General features: G+C 41.7%; 1 protein-coding gene across 11 annotated transcripts in view; it reads right to left on the reverse strand.

Annotated features, from left to right (window-relative positions):
• DENND1A (DENN domain containing 1A) overlaps positions 1-19155 on the reverse strand; it is a 499384-nt gene that overhangs the window by 217674 nt on the left and 262555 nt on the right. For all 11 annotated transcript variants that reach the window (XM_069476764.1, XM_069476762.1, XM_069476766.1 and 8 more), the window contains one exon: positions 7213-7313. In XM_069476764.1, coding sequence (XP_069332865.1) covers positions 7213-7313 — 101 coding nt within the window. The remainder of the gene's footprint in view (positions 1-7212; positions 7314-19155) is intronic.

A 19155-nucleotide genomic window follows, 5' to 3' on the forward strand; every position in this document is an offset into this window, starting at 1 on the left:
GGCACCCCCACGCTGAGAGCAAGAATGGCTTCCAGAGTCATCGGAAATGCCAGGAAATACAAAGCATTTTATAAAGTCAAATGCAAAAACCAAACTTAACTGTACATGTCCTATTTAATTTTTTGGTTCAACCATGCCCTGAGAAAACACCAGGAGTTAGCTACCAACCTGGCTCTTGACCTGTGGGGAAAAACATAAACTTATCTTGATCTGCTTTGAAAATATTTAATCACAAAGGTATTTTAACAAGTGCCTAGAATAAACCAAACATACAATTCACTTTGGGAATTGATTTGTGGTCCTTATTTAGGACTACTTCTGAAGGAAGAAGGGAGAAAAAGAAATTTACATGGGAAATACCACATGGCTTCTACTGGGACCTTTTATTAGTAAAATTTAATTAGCATAGTGCCTGGTACATAATAAGTGCTCTATAAATATTTGCTGAATGAATAATTAATGAATGACAACATACGTCTACAATTAGCAAGCCATCAAGAAGCCTACATGAAGAATTTTTTTCACAAAATCTTGGTGATGGGTACAATTTATTCTCTAAGACTTTGGAGGATATTAACAAGGAAAGCTTTACTATCAGATGGCCTTGGAGTTCAAGTACAGGCTCCAATATTTCTTAGCCATGTGACAGTAGGGAAGTCACTAAACCTCCCTGGGCTTCAATTTCCTAATACATAAAATGGAGCTAATAATCGTTGTCTTATAGTTTGAGGTTGAAGATTTTCAGTAACATTCATAAAGAGCTTGTCACATACACGGTACTTGATAGATGGTGACTGTTATTATAAAAGGGAATGCTGGTTCTCACCAGCAAGTTAATCCTTTTGTCCCAGAAATGGGAAGGCTTTCCCAACATTGGCCAAGGTCAGGGCTGCCATAAGCTAAGGTAGGGAACATTCTCGGTTTCACTTTCAAAGTCAAGGGAATGGCACAGATCTAAAGTAGAAAGGAACCAGCAGCACATGTTTTTAAATATTCATAAGGGCTGGAAATGTCTTACTCCTTTCGTTTTCTCTGCCATCTGCTTTTGTTTCTTTTCTTTTCATTCTTATGCCACAGCTGCAAATGAAAACAACCATACAATAACTCAAGTTAAATAAAAAAAAAAAATCAAAATAAAAACAATCTGAGGGATAAAAAGAGAAGATAAATTATAAAGTTTTCCCCTGAGCTCACAAGGCAGCAGAAGAATAATGTTTAATATGAGTTAAACCTTCTGGAAACTAAAATCCAGATCCCATATTTATAATAACGGTGATAAGAGCAATCACTATTTACTAAGTAGCCCCTAAGTGCCACCTGCTGACTACTATCTCTAATGCCTACAGTTACTCTTCAAACTAGGTAAATTATACCCATTTTACAGAAAAAGACATTGCAGATCAGAGAGGTAAACAGATTTTTGATGGTTACACAGCTAATAAGAGATGAAATTGAGATTTGAATCCAGGTCTGCCTGAATCTAAAACCCAGGCACTTTCTACTCTACTGCCCTTCTCCAAAAATGGGAAGGGACCTGAAAAATTAATTTGGGAAATAGTCAGGGCAGCCCGTTTGTACTAAACTGATTTTTTTCAGATAATTAAAATCTGTGATTATAGCTCTAATTAAAGTTAACTCAGATAATTGGTTGTTGTATTTGTGAATGTGCAATTAGAGTCTTCCACATAATTGCAGGGTTTTCAGTATCCTACTTTCCATTTATTAACTACATGCAAACTAGAGCTTTGCTCTACTGGCCTCTAGTCTACCAAAAGCTGCGATACAGCTTTTGGGGTTTCTGGGCCAAAGGAGCATGACCTGTGATACCAACAGCAGGGTCTGGACTCAGCCTCATTTACCACGTCTTTGTCCAGAAGTCAATGAACACCTCACCTTCAGGCACAATACAAAAAGCTCTTATGGCCTACACTGTTGTCCTGAAAACTCCTAGCAGCATGTACCTGAAGAAAAACTGGCAGCAGTGGTCCTCATGTGTTAATTACACTTGCGAAGCCTATTATGCACAGAAAGGGCACCTGCTGGCAGTGAAAATGACTAGAATCCGCCCTTCCTGTGCAGTGAGTAAATTGAGAGTTCATTTCTACAGGAGATAATAGTTTTCAGATTCCATTTCGTGTATCCCTTGCATGGGGACGTACTTAACATTTAAATCATCTGCAGAGGAGCAAACCTCCTTCGAATTTACATGTTTCAGGCTCCTAGCACTTTACTTAAAATGCTAGTTATCCCTGCTGGCTCTTACCACCAAGCATTCAGCTCAATGGAGGTGGAAGTCACGGAGCACAATACAATAAAGTTACCAGCATTGACTCAAATTTCATGACATTTGTAGTCTCTGACCAAAACGGTGGTAGCAGGCTGAAGGTGATCAAATCAAGCCTTGACTGGAGGATCTTTTTTTCTCTTGGGGTCTTTCGTTTCGTCATTCTTACATCTTGCAGTTAACGAACAGACACCAATCCCTACCGGCCTATAATCATCTTTGGTCATATGTCAAAAAGTTCTTTCATGAAAACAAGAGACGCTGAGAGAGACTGCGATCACGTAAACACAGAAAAGTCCCAAGATGGAGCTTCATCGCAGAACCCACTCAGGCACTGATAAATACTAATCTTAGCTTCGATTTTTTGGAGTGGAAATTTGGGATGACAAGGGCTTAGCAGGCTTCCTCGCCAAATCTTCCCTTCTAAGTTAGTCCTGCCAACATCACTGCCCTCAGTCAGGCTGGTGACACAGTTCTTGAGAGTGCTAGAGTCAGAGATGATGTTGAAAAGATCTTGGCTCAGCTTTCACAGGAAAGTAAAACATCTAATAAATCCTCTAAGCAAACAAGAAGGGAGAGATGGCAGCTAGAAAGAACGACTGGTTAGAATACACATTGAGTTCTCAAAATAAAGCTTTTCAATTATAAAAACCATACTTCTTCATTGTAAAAATATTTGAAAACATGGAAAATAAAATAAAAAGCACGCAGGAATCCTCTCCTTCCTCCCCATCACAAGTCACTGTTAAACATTTTGGTGTATTTCTTTCCAGATTTCTGCCTCTCTATATGTAGACATATACATCTAATTTTTGTGTTATGTATACATATACATATAATTCTTGTTTGTTCTTATAAAAATGGAATCATACATACATAATTTCTATACTGGGACAAGTTACTACAGCTGTTGGGGCCTCGGTTTACTGATCTGTGAAATGGAGCTAATAATGCCTGCCTTGGAGGGTTGCTGGAAGATTTCAATGAGATCACATATGTAAAGGAAAAGGTCCAGTGACTGAGGCTTAGGAGATGTTCAACAATGGCAGCTATGTTATCACTGATGTCACTGACAGCATTTTCCTCTCCGCAGTTCTGGACTATGGCTGCTGGTTTTTAAATTAGCTAACAATTTAGCAACCAAAACTGTTCAAATAATGGAAAGCTTGAGTTGTGCTATTTGGCAGAGGCACTATACTGATTCACCCAGCTCCGCCAATCCCTGAACACAGAAGCCCCCTGGTATTCCTGTCTGAAGCACAGCATGAAGACCCACAGGTGAGTCCCTTCTGGGGGGAACTCTGAGGCTGCCCTTTGGAGCACACATGCGGGGTATGGCGTGTATGGGGGCTATACATCTCTTTCCATGTGGGGGACCCTGAGGCACATGTCTATGGGGAAGGAACTCATGTCTGTGAAGCGGATCAAGTGTCTGTGCCTACGTGAGTATCGTATGTCTGTGGGGGAGAGGGGGTGGCTGCAGGTTCTATGCACTAAAGAGGCTAGGTGTCACTATGAGTCTGTCTTGGGAGATGTATGTCCCCTTTCTACCTTCTCCTACCTTTTCTAGCTCTCTTCCTCACTCTCCCTTCCACCTTCCTCTGGTGTGTGTTTTGTTGTTTCTCTTCCCCTCTAGCTCCCCTGTCTCCCTCCTCCTCTCTGAGCATCACTGTCTGCCTCTGCCCAGGCCCCCAGCCTTTCATTCCAGCAACACGCACTATGCATAGCAAACATGGTCTTTATGGTCCTTTCTTTTGAGAAACATGGCAGTGAAAAAAAAACCCAAGACAGTTGGCTCAGAAGCTCAGAAAGAACAGCACACTAAAGCAAAGGAACGGGGCACCAGAGCACATTTGTTGGGAGAGGAGGAAGGTAGCGGAAAGGGGCGTTTAATGGTACAGGGAGAACAGAGGTCAGATGGGTCCCAGAGAATCCTCAGGAGACAGAACGCAGGCCCAGGTGAAGTCAGTGGCCTTGGACAGACTATTTTTCCTTCCTCGGGGCTGGTAGGAAAGGAGGAGAAGACAGACAGGCAGCAAGTAACAAGCTGTGGGACGAGGAGAAAGGCACTTGTGGGAACACAGACCTACAGGGCCTCTCTTTTTGCCACAGACGAGAATGCACCGCCCTCCCCGAGCCTGGTGCCCGGAGTGAGGGCGCGGGATGGCTGCAGGGGAGGAGGGCAAGCTAAGACAGCACCACTTTCTAGTGGGACCTCTCTGCAACGGCTTTCAGACTGTCACCAGCAGTAGCTGCCAGACAAGGAGCAGATAGGAAGAGGGTAGGGGTGCCCAGGGTCAGTGGCAAAGCCTGGAAAACTGGTGAAAAACTCTGGAACAGCTCCTCGCTCATGGATCCTATAGCTGTGTGCGAATGATCTGCGAGTGTGCCTGTCTTCTACACCCAGTTCTATGAGTCCCTTTTGATTGAGACTGACTCTTCATTGCTGTCTTCCCTGCACTTAGCACAGTGCCTGAGACACGCCTTGGCATCAGGAAACACGTGCTGTACTGAAAAAACTCACTAAGGTGCAGAGCAAGCAGGAAGGCAAGAAGAGCCAGAGCGGGTTAGCGAAGAGGTAGAATAGAGAGGGAGCAGCAAGGGCGGAGGGGGAAAGCCATGGTGAAGACCAAAGGGTATTGAGAAGAAGGGAGGAGGACAGGTGACCAAGCAGAAGGAAGTCAGAATCAGAGGGGAACTGAGTGAGCTTCAAATGGTTAATGACACAGGTGTGTCACCCAGTGGATGGCTGATAGCGCTTTTCAGTCTATAAAGTGCTTTTGCGTATACATTATTTTATTTCATCCTGAAAACAAGTTAAAGAATAAGTTCCAGTATTTTCAGCCCTCTACGCACAAGGAGAGATTCAGAGAGGCACAGTCACTCCCTAGGCTACACAGCTAGGCAACAGTGGAGCTGAGACAGGGACTCAGATGTCTTCCTCTCAGTCCCATCCATATTTGTGCCACTACGTGGTCTCTCTGAGGGGCGGAGGTAACCTCTCTATAGATAACAAAACACAGCAAGTGTGAGCTCAGTGGGAGTAAGGGGATGGAAATGAGATGTGGACGTCCCAACAAATAGGAGGTGATGGAGATCCGGGAGACAAGCAGGTGACAGTGACAGGCAGGTGATGAAGGTACTAGGTACTGTGCTAGAAGCCAAATGACAGAGTGGGGTTTGCACCAGGCCATGGCAGTGGGGACAGGAGTCTAACAATCTTCACTTGGAGAGACTTCAGCATTCCCCAGAGTCCCCAAGGGAAGGGGAGATGCTGGAAAACCTGATACAGGGGAGGATGTCTGGCATGGGCCCTGGGTTTGAAAATATTCTCTGAGAAAAAGAGGAAACACTGACATTTAATGTAATAAGGTGAATTTGTTATAAGGGGTTTATATCCTTACCCTTTCCTATCTGCAAAAATTACCTACCTACTCCAGAAGGATGAAAAATAAAATCTAGACCAGCAGTACCTGGAAGTCACCATTAACTAAAAATAATTTCCAAAATAAACCAAGGTATAAAGAGACACAGTGAACAAAATGTGGGGCCCAGCTACCTGATGAATTAAGAAGAAATTTAAAATAAGCCAGGATTACATACTCCATATGGTGGGAAACCTGTTGCCCCTTAATCTTATAGGAGGTAGGAGAGAGGTATGGATAAGATCAGATCGTTCTTATCTTATCCTTGATAAGAAAGTTTTATAAGAAAGAAAGAATTAGTCCAATTCACTTAGTGTTATGCACAAGAGAGGGCCACTGACTTCTACCTGATGGCCCTGAGCTACATCTTTGTTACACCCATGGCTTCTTGGGAGGAAGGGGTGCCCAGCACATTCAACTTAGGAGTGACTGTGGAATGCCTTTAAGCTCCCAGACGATTTGGCTACCCGGGTGAACCTTTTCAGCGAGACAATTGCAAAACAGGCTGGAGATCTCAGCAAAAGTGGACTGAGCCGGACTCAATCACTCTGAACCAGTGGTAAATGTCCTGAATCATCTGTTCTTAAGCAACAGGGCTATGATCCCTCAAATGTGTCCCTTTCTCCTGAAGCTCTCAATTTCTGGCGGGCAGTTAGTGCCTTTCCCTGTGTAAATACGGCGCTACCTTATTGACTTCTGCTGACCTGAGCTGTTTGGAGACAATGTCTTTAATCACATTAAACTAGAGAACGTTATTCATAAGGAAAATGGATCTAAACCAGTCACACAATCTTCTTCAGTAATCTATTGAAGACACACAGTGAGGATGATGATGCTTTTGTAGAAAACATTTACTGAGCAACAACCATGAGCAGACTTTTCTGCTTGAGGTCCTTTCATCTCGATTCATCTTTATAAAATTACGTATTTAACAACTTTGTTTTGCACATGAGGAAACAAAGTCTTAAAGCCAACTGACTTGCCCAAGGTGGCAGAGCTGACTCCAAAGCCTTCTCTTCTTCCTTCCACTAAAACACGTGTCACCGAACAGTGAAATTCTCATCAGAAAACTTCAGAGGGTTTTTGCTTTGTCTGCCTTGTGCTCCCAAACCACAGTTGAGAACAAGTCTTAAGGAACATGCCAGGGCACGGCTGAAACTTGAAGACCTTGGGGACCTCAATTGTTCCTGTCCCCAGTTTCCAATTTGTCTTTGGGCAAAAAAAAAAAAAAGCACACAACCTCTTGGTGCTTTGGTTTCCCCAAACTGAGAAATGCGAAAAGTATCACCCATTCTCTTGAACTCTTCAGAATGTCATGACATATATGAAAACTGTTTGGGAAAATAAAGGGCCATGCAAACAGGTAGTCTAAAACGGATGCTATTCTGAAGTCAGTATTTTAATTTAGAGTCACCAACGGCATTACAACAAGTTACAGACCTAACATGCCCCATCAGTTCCTGGAAAAGGAAAAACGGAGGACGGGGTCCCTGGCAGCCTTACCAGCAGTAGTCCAGCAGATGCGGGGGCAGCACGGGGATGTACACGTGCTGCCAGTACATGGGGTAGAGCATCGCAGCAGACCCGTGGATGCAGGCAGTTAACTGCAACAGAAGCAAATCAGAGACTCAGAGCGAAAAGAATCAAAGGCAGGAAACAGTGCCAGTTGATTTCAGCAATAAAATTAAATATATACTCATCAACATATTTAAAATGAGCTGAAATATCTGGAGAAATAATTCTAAGTTAATTCAATCACCCTTAAGTAAGAGTTTGCTCTTCAAGAAAAAATTTTTTTTTCTGATTATAAAGCTAATGCATACTTACGATAGAAAATTTAGGAAACAAAGGGATAAAGGAAAATAAGTCACTACCATCTGAAGATTAACATTTTAGGCTATTATACACGTAGCACTTGTATTTTCCTTTTCTAATAGAATTAGGAGTACTGTAAATAAGCATTCTTCTGCTTTTTTAAAAGCTAACATTTTGATGCCATTTTCTCACATCTTTAAATATTCTTAGAAATACATCTTTTAATGATACTCAATGAATTTCCCATACTATATTTAACTATTCTTCTACCATTAAGTTATACAATCACAACAGGTCAATAATTTTTATGTATGGTTCTTAGAAGTAGAGTTCAGAGACAAAGGTATAAATATTTTAAGGTACTTAATAAATATAATACATAAGTATCACAAAAATGTTACTATAATAAATGAATGAAGGATGGAGGCTCTTGACACCTCCCTAGTCACACATCACGATTCTGCCCCCCTCCAGCACTGCATTACAGTCATTAGCAGTTTTCAGATTTTATTAATCTTTAGTTTTAATTACTCTGATCATGACTGAGGTTGAACATTTTGTCATATGTTTCTTGACTATTTCTTAGGTAAATGGCATGTTCATATTCTTAGCCCATTTTCTAAAAAATGAGTATTAGATTTTTTTATTGATTTATAAGCGATCACTGGTGATATGCAATGTAATGTTTTTGAAAATAATTTATCCTTAATTTTCTTTGAATTTCTGGGTGCAATTATGTAGACAACTCTTTTCCTTCATGATAGCTTCCACTGCTTTTATCCTAAGTCCACCAAAATTTTCCCCAGCATTTAACTCTTTAATCCATCTGGAATTAATTTAGGTTTAAGAACTGAGGTGAGAATTTATTTTTTCCACATAATCAATTGCTCTGCCACTGTTTACTGACTAATCCTTCCTCTTCCTATTTTTTTGACATGTCCCCTATTTTGTCTACCTTTTTTTTCTTAACAGCTAGAGATATCATATAATCAGTATTTGATACAATTAAAATTTAGGAAACAAAGAGAATATAAAGAGATATAATTGCTACAAAATTCAATATAGTGAAAAAAGGGGGGAAAATCAACCTTTGGAGATATAGCTATGAAGTGACAAAAGCCAACAACACATGTTTCTTTCTGTCCTTTTTCTTTAATGTTTCTTCGGTTTCAGGGAAGCCTGTTCCCATGAGGACCCTCCTTCTTTTGGAAGCTGTTAACTGGCCTTTGCTGACAGAAGGACATTTACGTGGCGAAAGAGTGATGTGCCAAGGCCCAGTTAAAAGAATCCCAGAGGTTAGTGTAACATGAACAGCTTTAAATTGGATATTCTGCTGATGTTTCACAGTTGTAAGAGCCGTGTATTAAAGCCAGGGCCACTGCCCTCCCCCACCCCTCCCTTTTCCCTCCAGACCCTGTTCTTGCAATCAGGTACAGACCACGAACAGGAAATGCTCCAGCAAGCGCTCAAGAGCTGTTCCAGCCGCTCCGCCAAGGCTCGCAGGTTCAGTCCATCCCTTCCCACTCTAGTTTGGTAGGTTCCCATACAAGACAGGCTGACGTATATGTGCATGGCCAGTCCCTCCAGGGCTTCTTAGAGATGAAAACTCCTTGCTGGTATTGAGTGAGTGGAGAATGAGCCAACTTTCCTCTGATTCCAGCTTGAAGTCAGGCTACTGGGTTCCACTGGGCCTGGGCCCCAGCTCTCTCTCCTCATCCTTTAACCAGCTGCCGGAGTGCTCTTCCCAAAGCGCAGGTCCAGTCACATCACCCCCTATCATTCGTCTTCAGGGACAGGTCTGGCATAGGATGTCCGCAGCAGCTCTAGTCTGCCTCCAGAGCGGCATCTCCAGCCACATTCTTCACTGCCTTCTCCAAGTTTATCTTCGGAATAAATCCTTTGCAGATTCAGGAAGAGTTATACAGCAGTTCCCAACCTTTTTGGCACCAGGGACTGGTTTCATGGAAGACAATTTTTCCATGGACTGCGGGTTTGGGGAGGGGGACGTGGTTGCGGGATGATTCAAGCACACTACATTTATTGTACATTTTATTTCTATTATTATTACATTGTCACTTGCCACTCACTGATAAGGTTGATATGAGTCCGCAAGCAAGTGATTTATTGTGGTCTCTGTGCAGTCAAACCTCTCTGCTAATGATAATCTGTATTTGCAACCATTCCCCACTGCTAGCATGACTGCCTCAGCTCCACCTCGGATCATCAGGCATTAGATTCTCATAAGGAGTGTGCAACCTAGATCCCTCACACGCACAGTTTACAGTAGACTTCGTGCTCCTATGAGAATCTAATGCCACTGCTGATCTAACAGGAGGCAGAGCTCAGACAGTGATGTGAGTGATGGGGCGAGGCTGTTAATACAGATGAAGCTTTGCTTGCTCAACCGATGCTCACCTCCTGCCGTGTGGTGCGGTTCCTAACAGGCCACAGACGGGTACTGGTCCGTAGCCCGGGGGTTGGGGACCATGGGAGTTATATACTCCTTTTCCTCCCTTCCCTTTCCACCTGTCCCCCCTAACCTGGCCTTAGCAAAGTCTCCCCTCAGGTCTCTATAGAAGCACTACCTTCCTCTCTGAAGCCTTACCTGGCTCCCCTGGGCACAGGCCCCCATTATTTACTGGACTGTAACTGTCTGCATGTTTGTCCCCTGACTCCAAAGTACAGAAAGACCCTGTCTCTGTTCATCTCCATGTTCTCAGTGGCACAGCATAAATAAGTACACACACACACACACACACACACACACGCGCATGCGCGCGCTAGGCAATGCAATGTGCCCTGAATAAAAAACAATTCTTACTGAGAGTACATTCATAATATAAAGATAGTTTAGTGGCTTGGCTTTTAACATTATGGTACCAACTTTTCACAAGTCCCACAGAGTGAGGTATATGACTCCAATTACAAAATAACAGTATGCTTAGATACACAAATATGCCGCTTTTGGAAAACCAAGTCATTTATTCATTCACCCTTCAATAACACGTCTATTCTAACTCAGTAACACAGCAAATAAATAAATAAAAGCACTTCAAAATCTGCAAGGTGCCATACAAATGTAAGGTAACATCATCACATGAATTAATTTGCAATTCTCTTTGAAAAAGTCACTCAATAGAATGGTCCTGGTTGAGATAGAACTTGATTACCTGATTCTTCAGCTTAAATTAGTTTGGGTCAAAATCCCATTTCAAGCAATAAAGCAGCACACATCTTATCTTCAGACAATATTCTTTTCATGTCTCTTTACCTTCAAAAAAAATCTACCAACCTAAAAGCCAAGATTTAAAACTTATTCTTCATTAAAAAAAAAAAAAATCAAGCTTTTAAGATGTTTGTTCATTTCATTGGGGGGTTTCCTAAGGGTCAAATCTCTGCAATGGGGGTAAAATGTATTCACCCATTTGTTTAAGAAAACAAACAAATAAAACACGGAATTCTTTGGCTCTTTTCCAAAATACTAAATGGCACAAACTATGTGTATCCTTACTTAACAATAGTGGCTAAGCTGATTATAAGAAAAGTCTTACAGTATGTCTATACTTAATCAGAAATAATGTATTGCGTCCTGTAAAGTATGACTGGCCACTTATTTTTAAAATAACTCTAACCAGGTTTCTAAAGAGAAAGGTCCTAAAAGCCTATGCTCATTCCTTACAGAATACAAAATTTAAAAGTAATAAAAGCATATAATTTGCAGTGTAGTCAACAAAAAGGTATTGTGATTATATAACTGAAGTGCAAGTTGAGGAAAATGATCCTATCAAAATCTCACTCAGTGGGAGAACAGAAAGATAGTATGCGTAAAATTTGCCCAAAGTCATTAGTCACAATGAATATTCATCAGAAGCCAATTATCAATCCCATTTAACGACACCCCAAAAGATTCTGCCCTGAAGCAGCTGAATAGTCTAAGACTCCAGACAAAACTAGACAAATTATACAGCCAACAGCCAGTCTAGCCAGGACGCAGATTGTAAAGTAAACCACTGGTGGGTTTTTGGATGCTCTTTAGCAAATTCTGTCCTCAATTAAAGGTGTACAAGGTCAGTTATATCTTGGAGCTTTCTATATGGCTCCATTAGTTTTCTTTGAGGCAAAGAGAGAGAAGGGGAGAAGGTAGTGGGGACGGGACATGAATGGATCAATGACAGAGTTGGAAAAATCACAAGGACACTTTTTTTTTAGTTTAGGTATTTCACAGAGATAAAGCCCAGATTGGCACCATCTTAGACACCAATGCCTCAGCTGAATCCTAATGGTAGCTCTACAATTTAACATGAAATAAAAATAAGAATCTCCCCTCAAAACCCCACCCCCCCCAAATACCCCAAAAGTATACGTGCCAGGTATCACTGTTGGGGGTTCAGACCCTTGTGTTGTTTTAAAGGAATGTGTGTGTATTGATACACAGACACACTCATCACCACATTTCACAGATAAGGAAACGGTCTCAGAGGTGAAATAACTTGCCCAAGGCCACATCCCCAGTAAGTGACAGAACTGGGACTCACATCCAGGTCTGTCAGACTGTAATGGCCGCTGTGTCTCCACAATGCATAATTAATTCACAGAGTGTCTGAGTGCCTACTCTGCGCCATCCTCTGTGCTGAGGACTCTGATGAAGCGTTGTCCCTGCTGGCACTGCCACACTATGTAGACGTGCGTCTGCCTTGCTGTTAGACGTCCAAATATCTTCCAGGACAAAATACCAACATCAGAAAATAATCATTTTTAAAACAAACACAGGTCTGATAATTTCCTGGGGATTAGTTACATTTAACTGAGGTGTTGAAGTGTCTTTAATCCACAGGAAATTCTAGGCAAGGAAGTAAGGATTGTTAGCCAAAGGGAAAGCTCTGCATCCCATTTTGAGCACACACATTTCAAAGTCTGCTTTTCTGTCATGATCCCTTCCACATACTTGCACGGAATCTTCCACTGACTCTCTTTTTGACCTGAGAAAGCCACTCCCTCTCCTGGGTCTCAATTTCCCGTCTAAGTAAAACGAGAGGCTGGACTACATGCCCCTTCCAGCTCGGACAGCTTATGATTGCAGAGGAGCTGCCGTTCTTCACCTTCTTCAGCTATACTGACTGAGCCGACATAAACCAGGGTTGGTCTCAATGTTGGTCTTGTTTCCTCATCTCTGCAGCGAGGATTCCAAGTTCCAAAAGCTGGCAGAGGAAAGTATCGGACAGTCACAGTCATTCGTCACATCCTAGAACTCAGAGTGTTAAATAATTAAACTGACACCTGCTTCACAGGGTTAGAGGCATTTGGATTTCCCCTCTGAACCTAAACATAAAGAAATTGATAAAATGAGGAGTATAGAAAGAATATCAGATTACTAACTTTAAAGAGAGGTCTTTTTTTTTTTTTTTTTTTTTTTTTTTTTTTTTTTTTGAGACAGAGTCTCACTCTGTTGCCCGGGCTAGAGTGAGTGCCGTGGCGTCAGTCTAGCTCACAGCAACCTCAAACTCCTGGGCTTAAGCGATCCTCCTGTCTCAGCCTCCCGAGTAGCTGGGACTACAGGCATGTGCCACCATGCCCGGCTAATTTTTTGTATATATATATTTTAGTTGTCCATATAATTTCTTTCTATTTTTTTTAGTAGAGACGGGGTCTCGCTCTTGCTCAGGCTGGTCTCGAACTCCTGACCTCGAGCGATCCACCCGCCTCGGCCTCCCAGAGTGCTAGGATTACAGGCGTGAGCCACCGCGCCCGGCCCGAGAGGTCATTTTTAAGTCTGTTCATTTCAACCAAGAATCATCCCATTTAGAACAGTTGCAGAAAATGTTGTGTCCCTTAAGCAAGGTGTGAGCTTTCTCAATTTGAGAACTAGATTTTTCAGTTTAATTATAAACCATCTTTGTAGTCATTAGGAAATAAATAATGCCGTGATTCAAACAGTGCTGTGATTTTTGGGTTTTTTTTTTTTATTATGATTTATTCTCAAATGGAAAATCCATTATAAAATCAGCAAAAAAGATTTAAACAAAATCTGCAACCCTTCCCTGGGTATAAGAAAAACCTTTAATTATGTTTACTATATTTAGTGGGGGAAGAGTTGGCTTTTAAGAAACTATCCAAGACACCTTAGCAGAAAGGCAACTTAGAAAGCCTCAGAAATCAAAGGACTTTCAGCTAGTCTAGACACATGTTGGACACATGAGTAGAAAGAAGAAACAAAAGAGCAAACAATGTCTTGCTTTTTTTAGAAGCTAAAATATAGTGCTTCTTTTGGGGGTGGGGAGGGTTTGGAAGGAGAGCAATCTTTCTCCCAGCAGTTTCTCTTCCATGTTGGTGGAACTCATCTTACCTCTTCCCTCTCCATTATCCTTTAAGGAAAGGGAAGGGGGAAAAAACCCACAAAAAACCCTAACATGGAGTCAAGTAGATGTCTTTCCCCAAGAGCAGTATCACCCAGTCAAGAGGAAGCTTACTCAGGAAATCAGCCGCCTACTTAATTACTTCTTTCTCTCGCTCTCTTTTTTTTTTTTTTCCTTAGCTATATCTACTAGCTAGAGTAATCTGAGTAAGTTATTAACTGGGGCAACAAGCTTTTGTGCCAAGATTTGACACTTCAAAACATCAAAGCAACTAAAACTGCCAGAGAAAAGCTTTAGCTAGCAAAGCAGAGGCAGAAACTATGGTATGGTAAACTACACTATAAAGTAAGCCCATAGCACCAAGATGAAAAAGAAAAGGCAAGGAATGATAACAATTTATTCAAATACATGTTGTATTTGAAATAAATGCTGCCACTGCTCCCCTCTGTGTCTAATGCAGACATAACTAACCGATCGTGGAGTCATGATACAGCCTGAGGATCCCTCCTAAAGTGCAACCACTATCAATGGAGCACAGCTGGCACGCAACAAGAAATCTGTCGCCTCAAGTCTAGACAAGTGGATCTTTACCGTTCTTTGAAAATATTTCCAAGATCATAATTTATGTTTAGCTAAGGGATTTACACTATTGCTTTAATAAAGAATCATATATATACGTATATATAAACAAAGCATAACTGAATATGGAATCCTGAGTACCTATCTGTCAGGTATCCACACACAGAAAAGAAACTAAGGAAACTTCAGGTGGCGAGTTACTAAATTTGCATGTACGGAGAAAAAAAAAAAAGACTCTACCCCGTGAAGTCTTCTCTGGCAAACCCAATCTTAGAAAGTGACAGTAAACTCAAATGAAAGATTAAAACTATAAAACAACCACCACCATGACCACTTAATTAGTATTACTATCTGCCAAACACTGAGAACAGTGCTTCACATGTATTTAACTCATTTACTTTTCACAACAGCCCTATAAGGTAGGTGGCATTATTATTCCCATTTTACAGATGAGGCAACTCAAGTTCCTGGGTGTTAAGGAACTTGTATAAGGTCACAGAGCCAGTGACAGAGCTAGGATATGAGCCTAGGGAAGGCGAGCTCCTGAGTCTCTGCTCTTAGCTCCACAAAACTGCCTCTCTGCTCTGATCTGTATTAATCCGACAATTACTGAGTATCTACTACGTGTACACGCCATGCCCTCAAGCAATTTAAAATAGAGAGAGAAAGATCAAAATGCAAACAATCAACTTCAACACAAAAGCATTATGAAAGAAGTGCTATAATAGAGGTTCAAGTGTGTTAGCATATAAAGAAGGAATCATTAATTCTGCCTGGGGCAAGAATCAGGCCTGCTTCTCAGAGACAGAGACATCAGAGCAGAGGGAGCCTGGAAGGATGAAGAGGAGAAGCTGCTAGTCCCCCTCCCTGCTGCGAGGCCAGCCAGGTGGGAACAGTGGGTCAAGTGAACACAGCAGCTTCTTAGGCCGCTCAAGCTCTGTATAGTGATGACTGTGAGAATCCGAATAAGAAATGACCATTTAGTGAAATGACTCAGTGACTAGTGAGAAGTGGGTGGGTATACAAAACCTCGTATGAATTGCTGTGACTGTTCCCTGTTGCTTGGATTCATTCACCATCCACTATCATCAGTTACGCTAATTAAATCTTCAGAACTCTCCCAGGATCTCTATCACCTTCCTTGCTTCTGAAAGTCAGATGGGGTTTATTGCCTGCAAGGATGAGATTCAGCCTCAAGTAACATTTACTGAATGAGTAGTATGTGCGCAGCGCTGGCCCACACACTTTCATAGCTATGATTGTTGAATCCTGTTAACAACCCTGAGGTAGGTATCAATACTACACTTGTTTTCACAGAAGAGGACAGAGGGACTCAGATGTCAAGTAACGTGCCCAAGGCCATATGGCCAGAAGGTGGCACAGGGAGGATTAAGTAAAAGGTAGAGGCAGAACTTGAACAAAATCATCCTGACTTGAAATCTGATGCTCTGTTCTCTAGCCCTGCTGTCCTTTTTGGGGGAAAGATACCATGAGCAGGGCTATCCGACACAGCTAGCTGGTAGACTCTGTAGCTACCGAAGTAGCAGAAAAGAAAAAATGTGACTGTTCATTATGTTGGGACCAACCCATGACGGCATGGCCTTATCTCACAGCACACCACCTTGGTTCGCCAAAGTGACCACACTTTCAGTCTGCAGAAACAACACAGGAAATGATGAGCCCTTGTTCCCCGGGACTTAAGCCCCTTAAATTTCTTTAATGAAATCCACAGAGACGTCCGCGAATGTGGGTACTATTTAGGGCCTTCCGGGTACATTCAGATGCCAGTTATTTGAATATTGCCCATTAGTGTATTTTGGTAGAGATGTGATACGTAAGATTGCGTAAGGAGTAAACTATCAGTCCTACAATCTAAGAATATACGATTTATTTCTCAAATTGACCCTGTTACTAAAATAATAAAATTTTCTGCCATGTTCTTAATGAAATGGCTAAAAGAAACATCGCCTCTCTTACACACGTTCCCCAAATTACAACGGTGGACAGCATTGGTATTTCATAACATTACTGAGACCTTGAACAGATTATACTTAGTTATGTCCTGTTTTTGACTAGCCAAGGACAAAATCAGAGCTCTCCCAGAGAGAGTATAGAAACAAAGAACTTTTAAAGTGCTAGTTTGTACTCATAAACATCTTCTAAACAAACATAATCAGTTTTCTAATTACAGAGACTCAAAACAAAAATGAGTCTAATGATGCAAAACAACCACCACAAAGAATAAATATTGTTTTTATCTTGGAGAACTGTCTATTTACTGGTCCTAAATCTGGCTGTGTATCCATCAATTGGGGAACCTGAAAAAATATACATTCTGTGGTTCCACACTAGACCTTTTGAACTGGAATGTCTGGAGGTAGTTAGTGTCCAAGAATCTGCATTTTTAACAAGTTCTCTGGGTGGTTCTAACACGATGCTAACCCATGGATCAGCATTTGGGAATCACTAATAAATCTGAATCCTGTGCCTCGTCCAAAACAGGTGCTCAATGTTTGTTGAAGCAATGGGAGAAGAGGCAGGAGAGGAAGGTAAGAACCAGAAGGGAGACCATGGCTGGTAGAAGTCACATCAAGTATCACAAATTAACCTGTTGATATTTTGTATTACATTATAGAGTCTCTATAACACCTCAAGTTTCTTCAAGCCAGTTATAGTTTAACATGAACAAGAGAAAACCAATTCACAGATAATTAAACGAAGAATATAGTTCAAAAAGCAGTTACTCACACACACACACACACACACACACACACACACTTAAAAACCAGAGAAAAACCACGTAAGTAAAACATACCGATCTTTTCTCCTACTTCCTGTCGATGGAAGTTCCTTCCGTTTATTTTTAACAGTATTTAATATTCTCTAAGCCACAATAAAATTTTATGTAATGGAGATTAGAGAGGCTATGTAATTTGGAAGTTTGGCTGCAGAGCCTGTATTTCATGCCACTTCATTACATTTTGTTAAGGATTTCCCTCTTCACCAAAAGGATTAGTTTTCTTCTCACTTCTTTGAATACTCCTCTTAGGTTGTTAGTGTGAACTAGGTTAATCTCTCTCTTTTTTAACATATAAAAGATGAACAAACAAAATGTTCGATTTATTTTATTTTTTAAATAGAACACTAAATTTAGTCTTAGAATTCTCTGTTTGGTAAGTTTCCAGTTACAAGGTCTTGGCATCCCTTGAGCACAGTTTGAAACAAAATAATGCAGTTTGTTCCTACGGCTGGAACATGCAGAGTGGAGTGTGCAGGCAAAGAGGCCTTGGCTCCGGTCCAACATTTCAAACCTCCTTAAACTGCCACTCTCGTCTCTGCTTCAAGGGCTGCAGATAAGCAAACAGGATTAGTTTTTTCTAGTCTAGAAGAGCTGGGAAAGCTTTACACACATCATTCAGGTGCCCAGCTCATCACACAGGCTGGCACAGTCATGACAAGGTGGCATTCATCAGGAAAGAAGTAAAAATGAAGCCAGATCTGAAAAACTGCTCAGTCCACAAACTGGTCACAAGAACAGGCGGTGCTCAGACAATGGATGCTGTCAGTGGGAGTGGGTACGACAGGACTGGGGCAAGGCTGGGCAAGTATCCAGGCTTCACTCAAATACCGAGGCATCTCCTAAGGGCCATACTGAGGATGCTGGTGGGGAGACAGAAGTATCACCCACCACTCTTCAGGCCACCGGATTTCAAGGTCCTACCCAAGTCCCACGTTCTCTGGGACTAATTTTGTTTACCTAGTTAGGAAGATACTGACAGGGAGAACTGGCTGTTCTTTTTCTTCCCTAAAAGAGGTATCATCAGAAAAGTAATCATTCTTTTCATAGTTGTGGGTATCACACAAATTATTAGGTGTGGAGGCTCGATTAGGTCACGGTCTTGCCACTAAACAGTACTTCCTTCTAAATAGCATCCACTGGATAAAACAAACATACATTCCTCAGGAAAGTAAATATGCCTTTGTCATCATTTAACTGGATATCCTTAGTTTTCAAAACATCTTGTAGTACCCCTAAATTATAAAAGGGGGCAATTAGGACCAAGATACACAGGAGCTGGAAGGAACTATAGTCTATGAACCCTGAAACCACAGCAAGTTAAAAATGATATGCTCCAGGGCCCCACCAAGGCTGTGGCCATGGCAGGAGAATGGTGTAGGTGCAGCTGGGAGACAGCCGAGTTTAAGAAGACACAGATAGAATGGACTGAATCTGAACAGTGTTTAAGGAAATGGAGCTTTGGCTAATAGGGAGGGTGTACCAGCTGGAAAATCACGTACCAACCTTCTGTTTCCCTGGTGCCTAGAGTAGTGCAGCCACACAGGGCTTGCCAAATTGGAAGTGAAAAGCTCAGGTATGCATTCAAAGGCAACAGCCAGGCTGAGGTTCTCTGTGTCATTTTAGATCCATGGTCAACAGCATCATGCTAAGAATATTTTCTGAGTGCAAGTGTCACAGGGAACTCATGACAAATGGAGAGTTACCAAGGAGGCAGTATGAGGTAGCAAGAAGGATGTTGGCCTGCAGCCAAGAGAAGTGGGTTTTTAATTCCATCTCTGCTGCTCATCTTAGACAGGGCACATCAACATCCCGGGTGCCAATATTCTCATCTGCAGAAGGAGAAGAAAACCAACAAGCTCCTAGGATTGCTGTAAGAACTAATGAAAAAATATGATAATC

Source organism: Eulemur rufifrons, chromosome 7 (assembly GCF_041146395.1).
Source record: "Eulemur rufifrons isolate Redbay chromosome 7, OSU_ERuf_1, whole genome shotgun sequence".
NCBI classification, from domain to species: domain Eukaryota; kingdom Metazoa; phylum Chordata; class Mammalia; order Primates; family Lemuridae; genus Eulemur; species Eulemur rufifrons.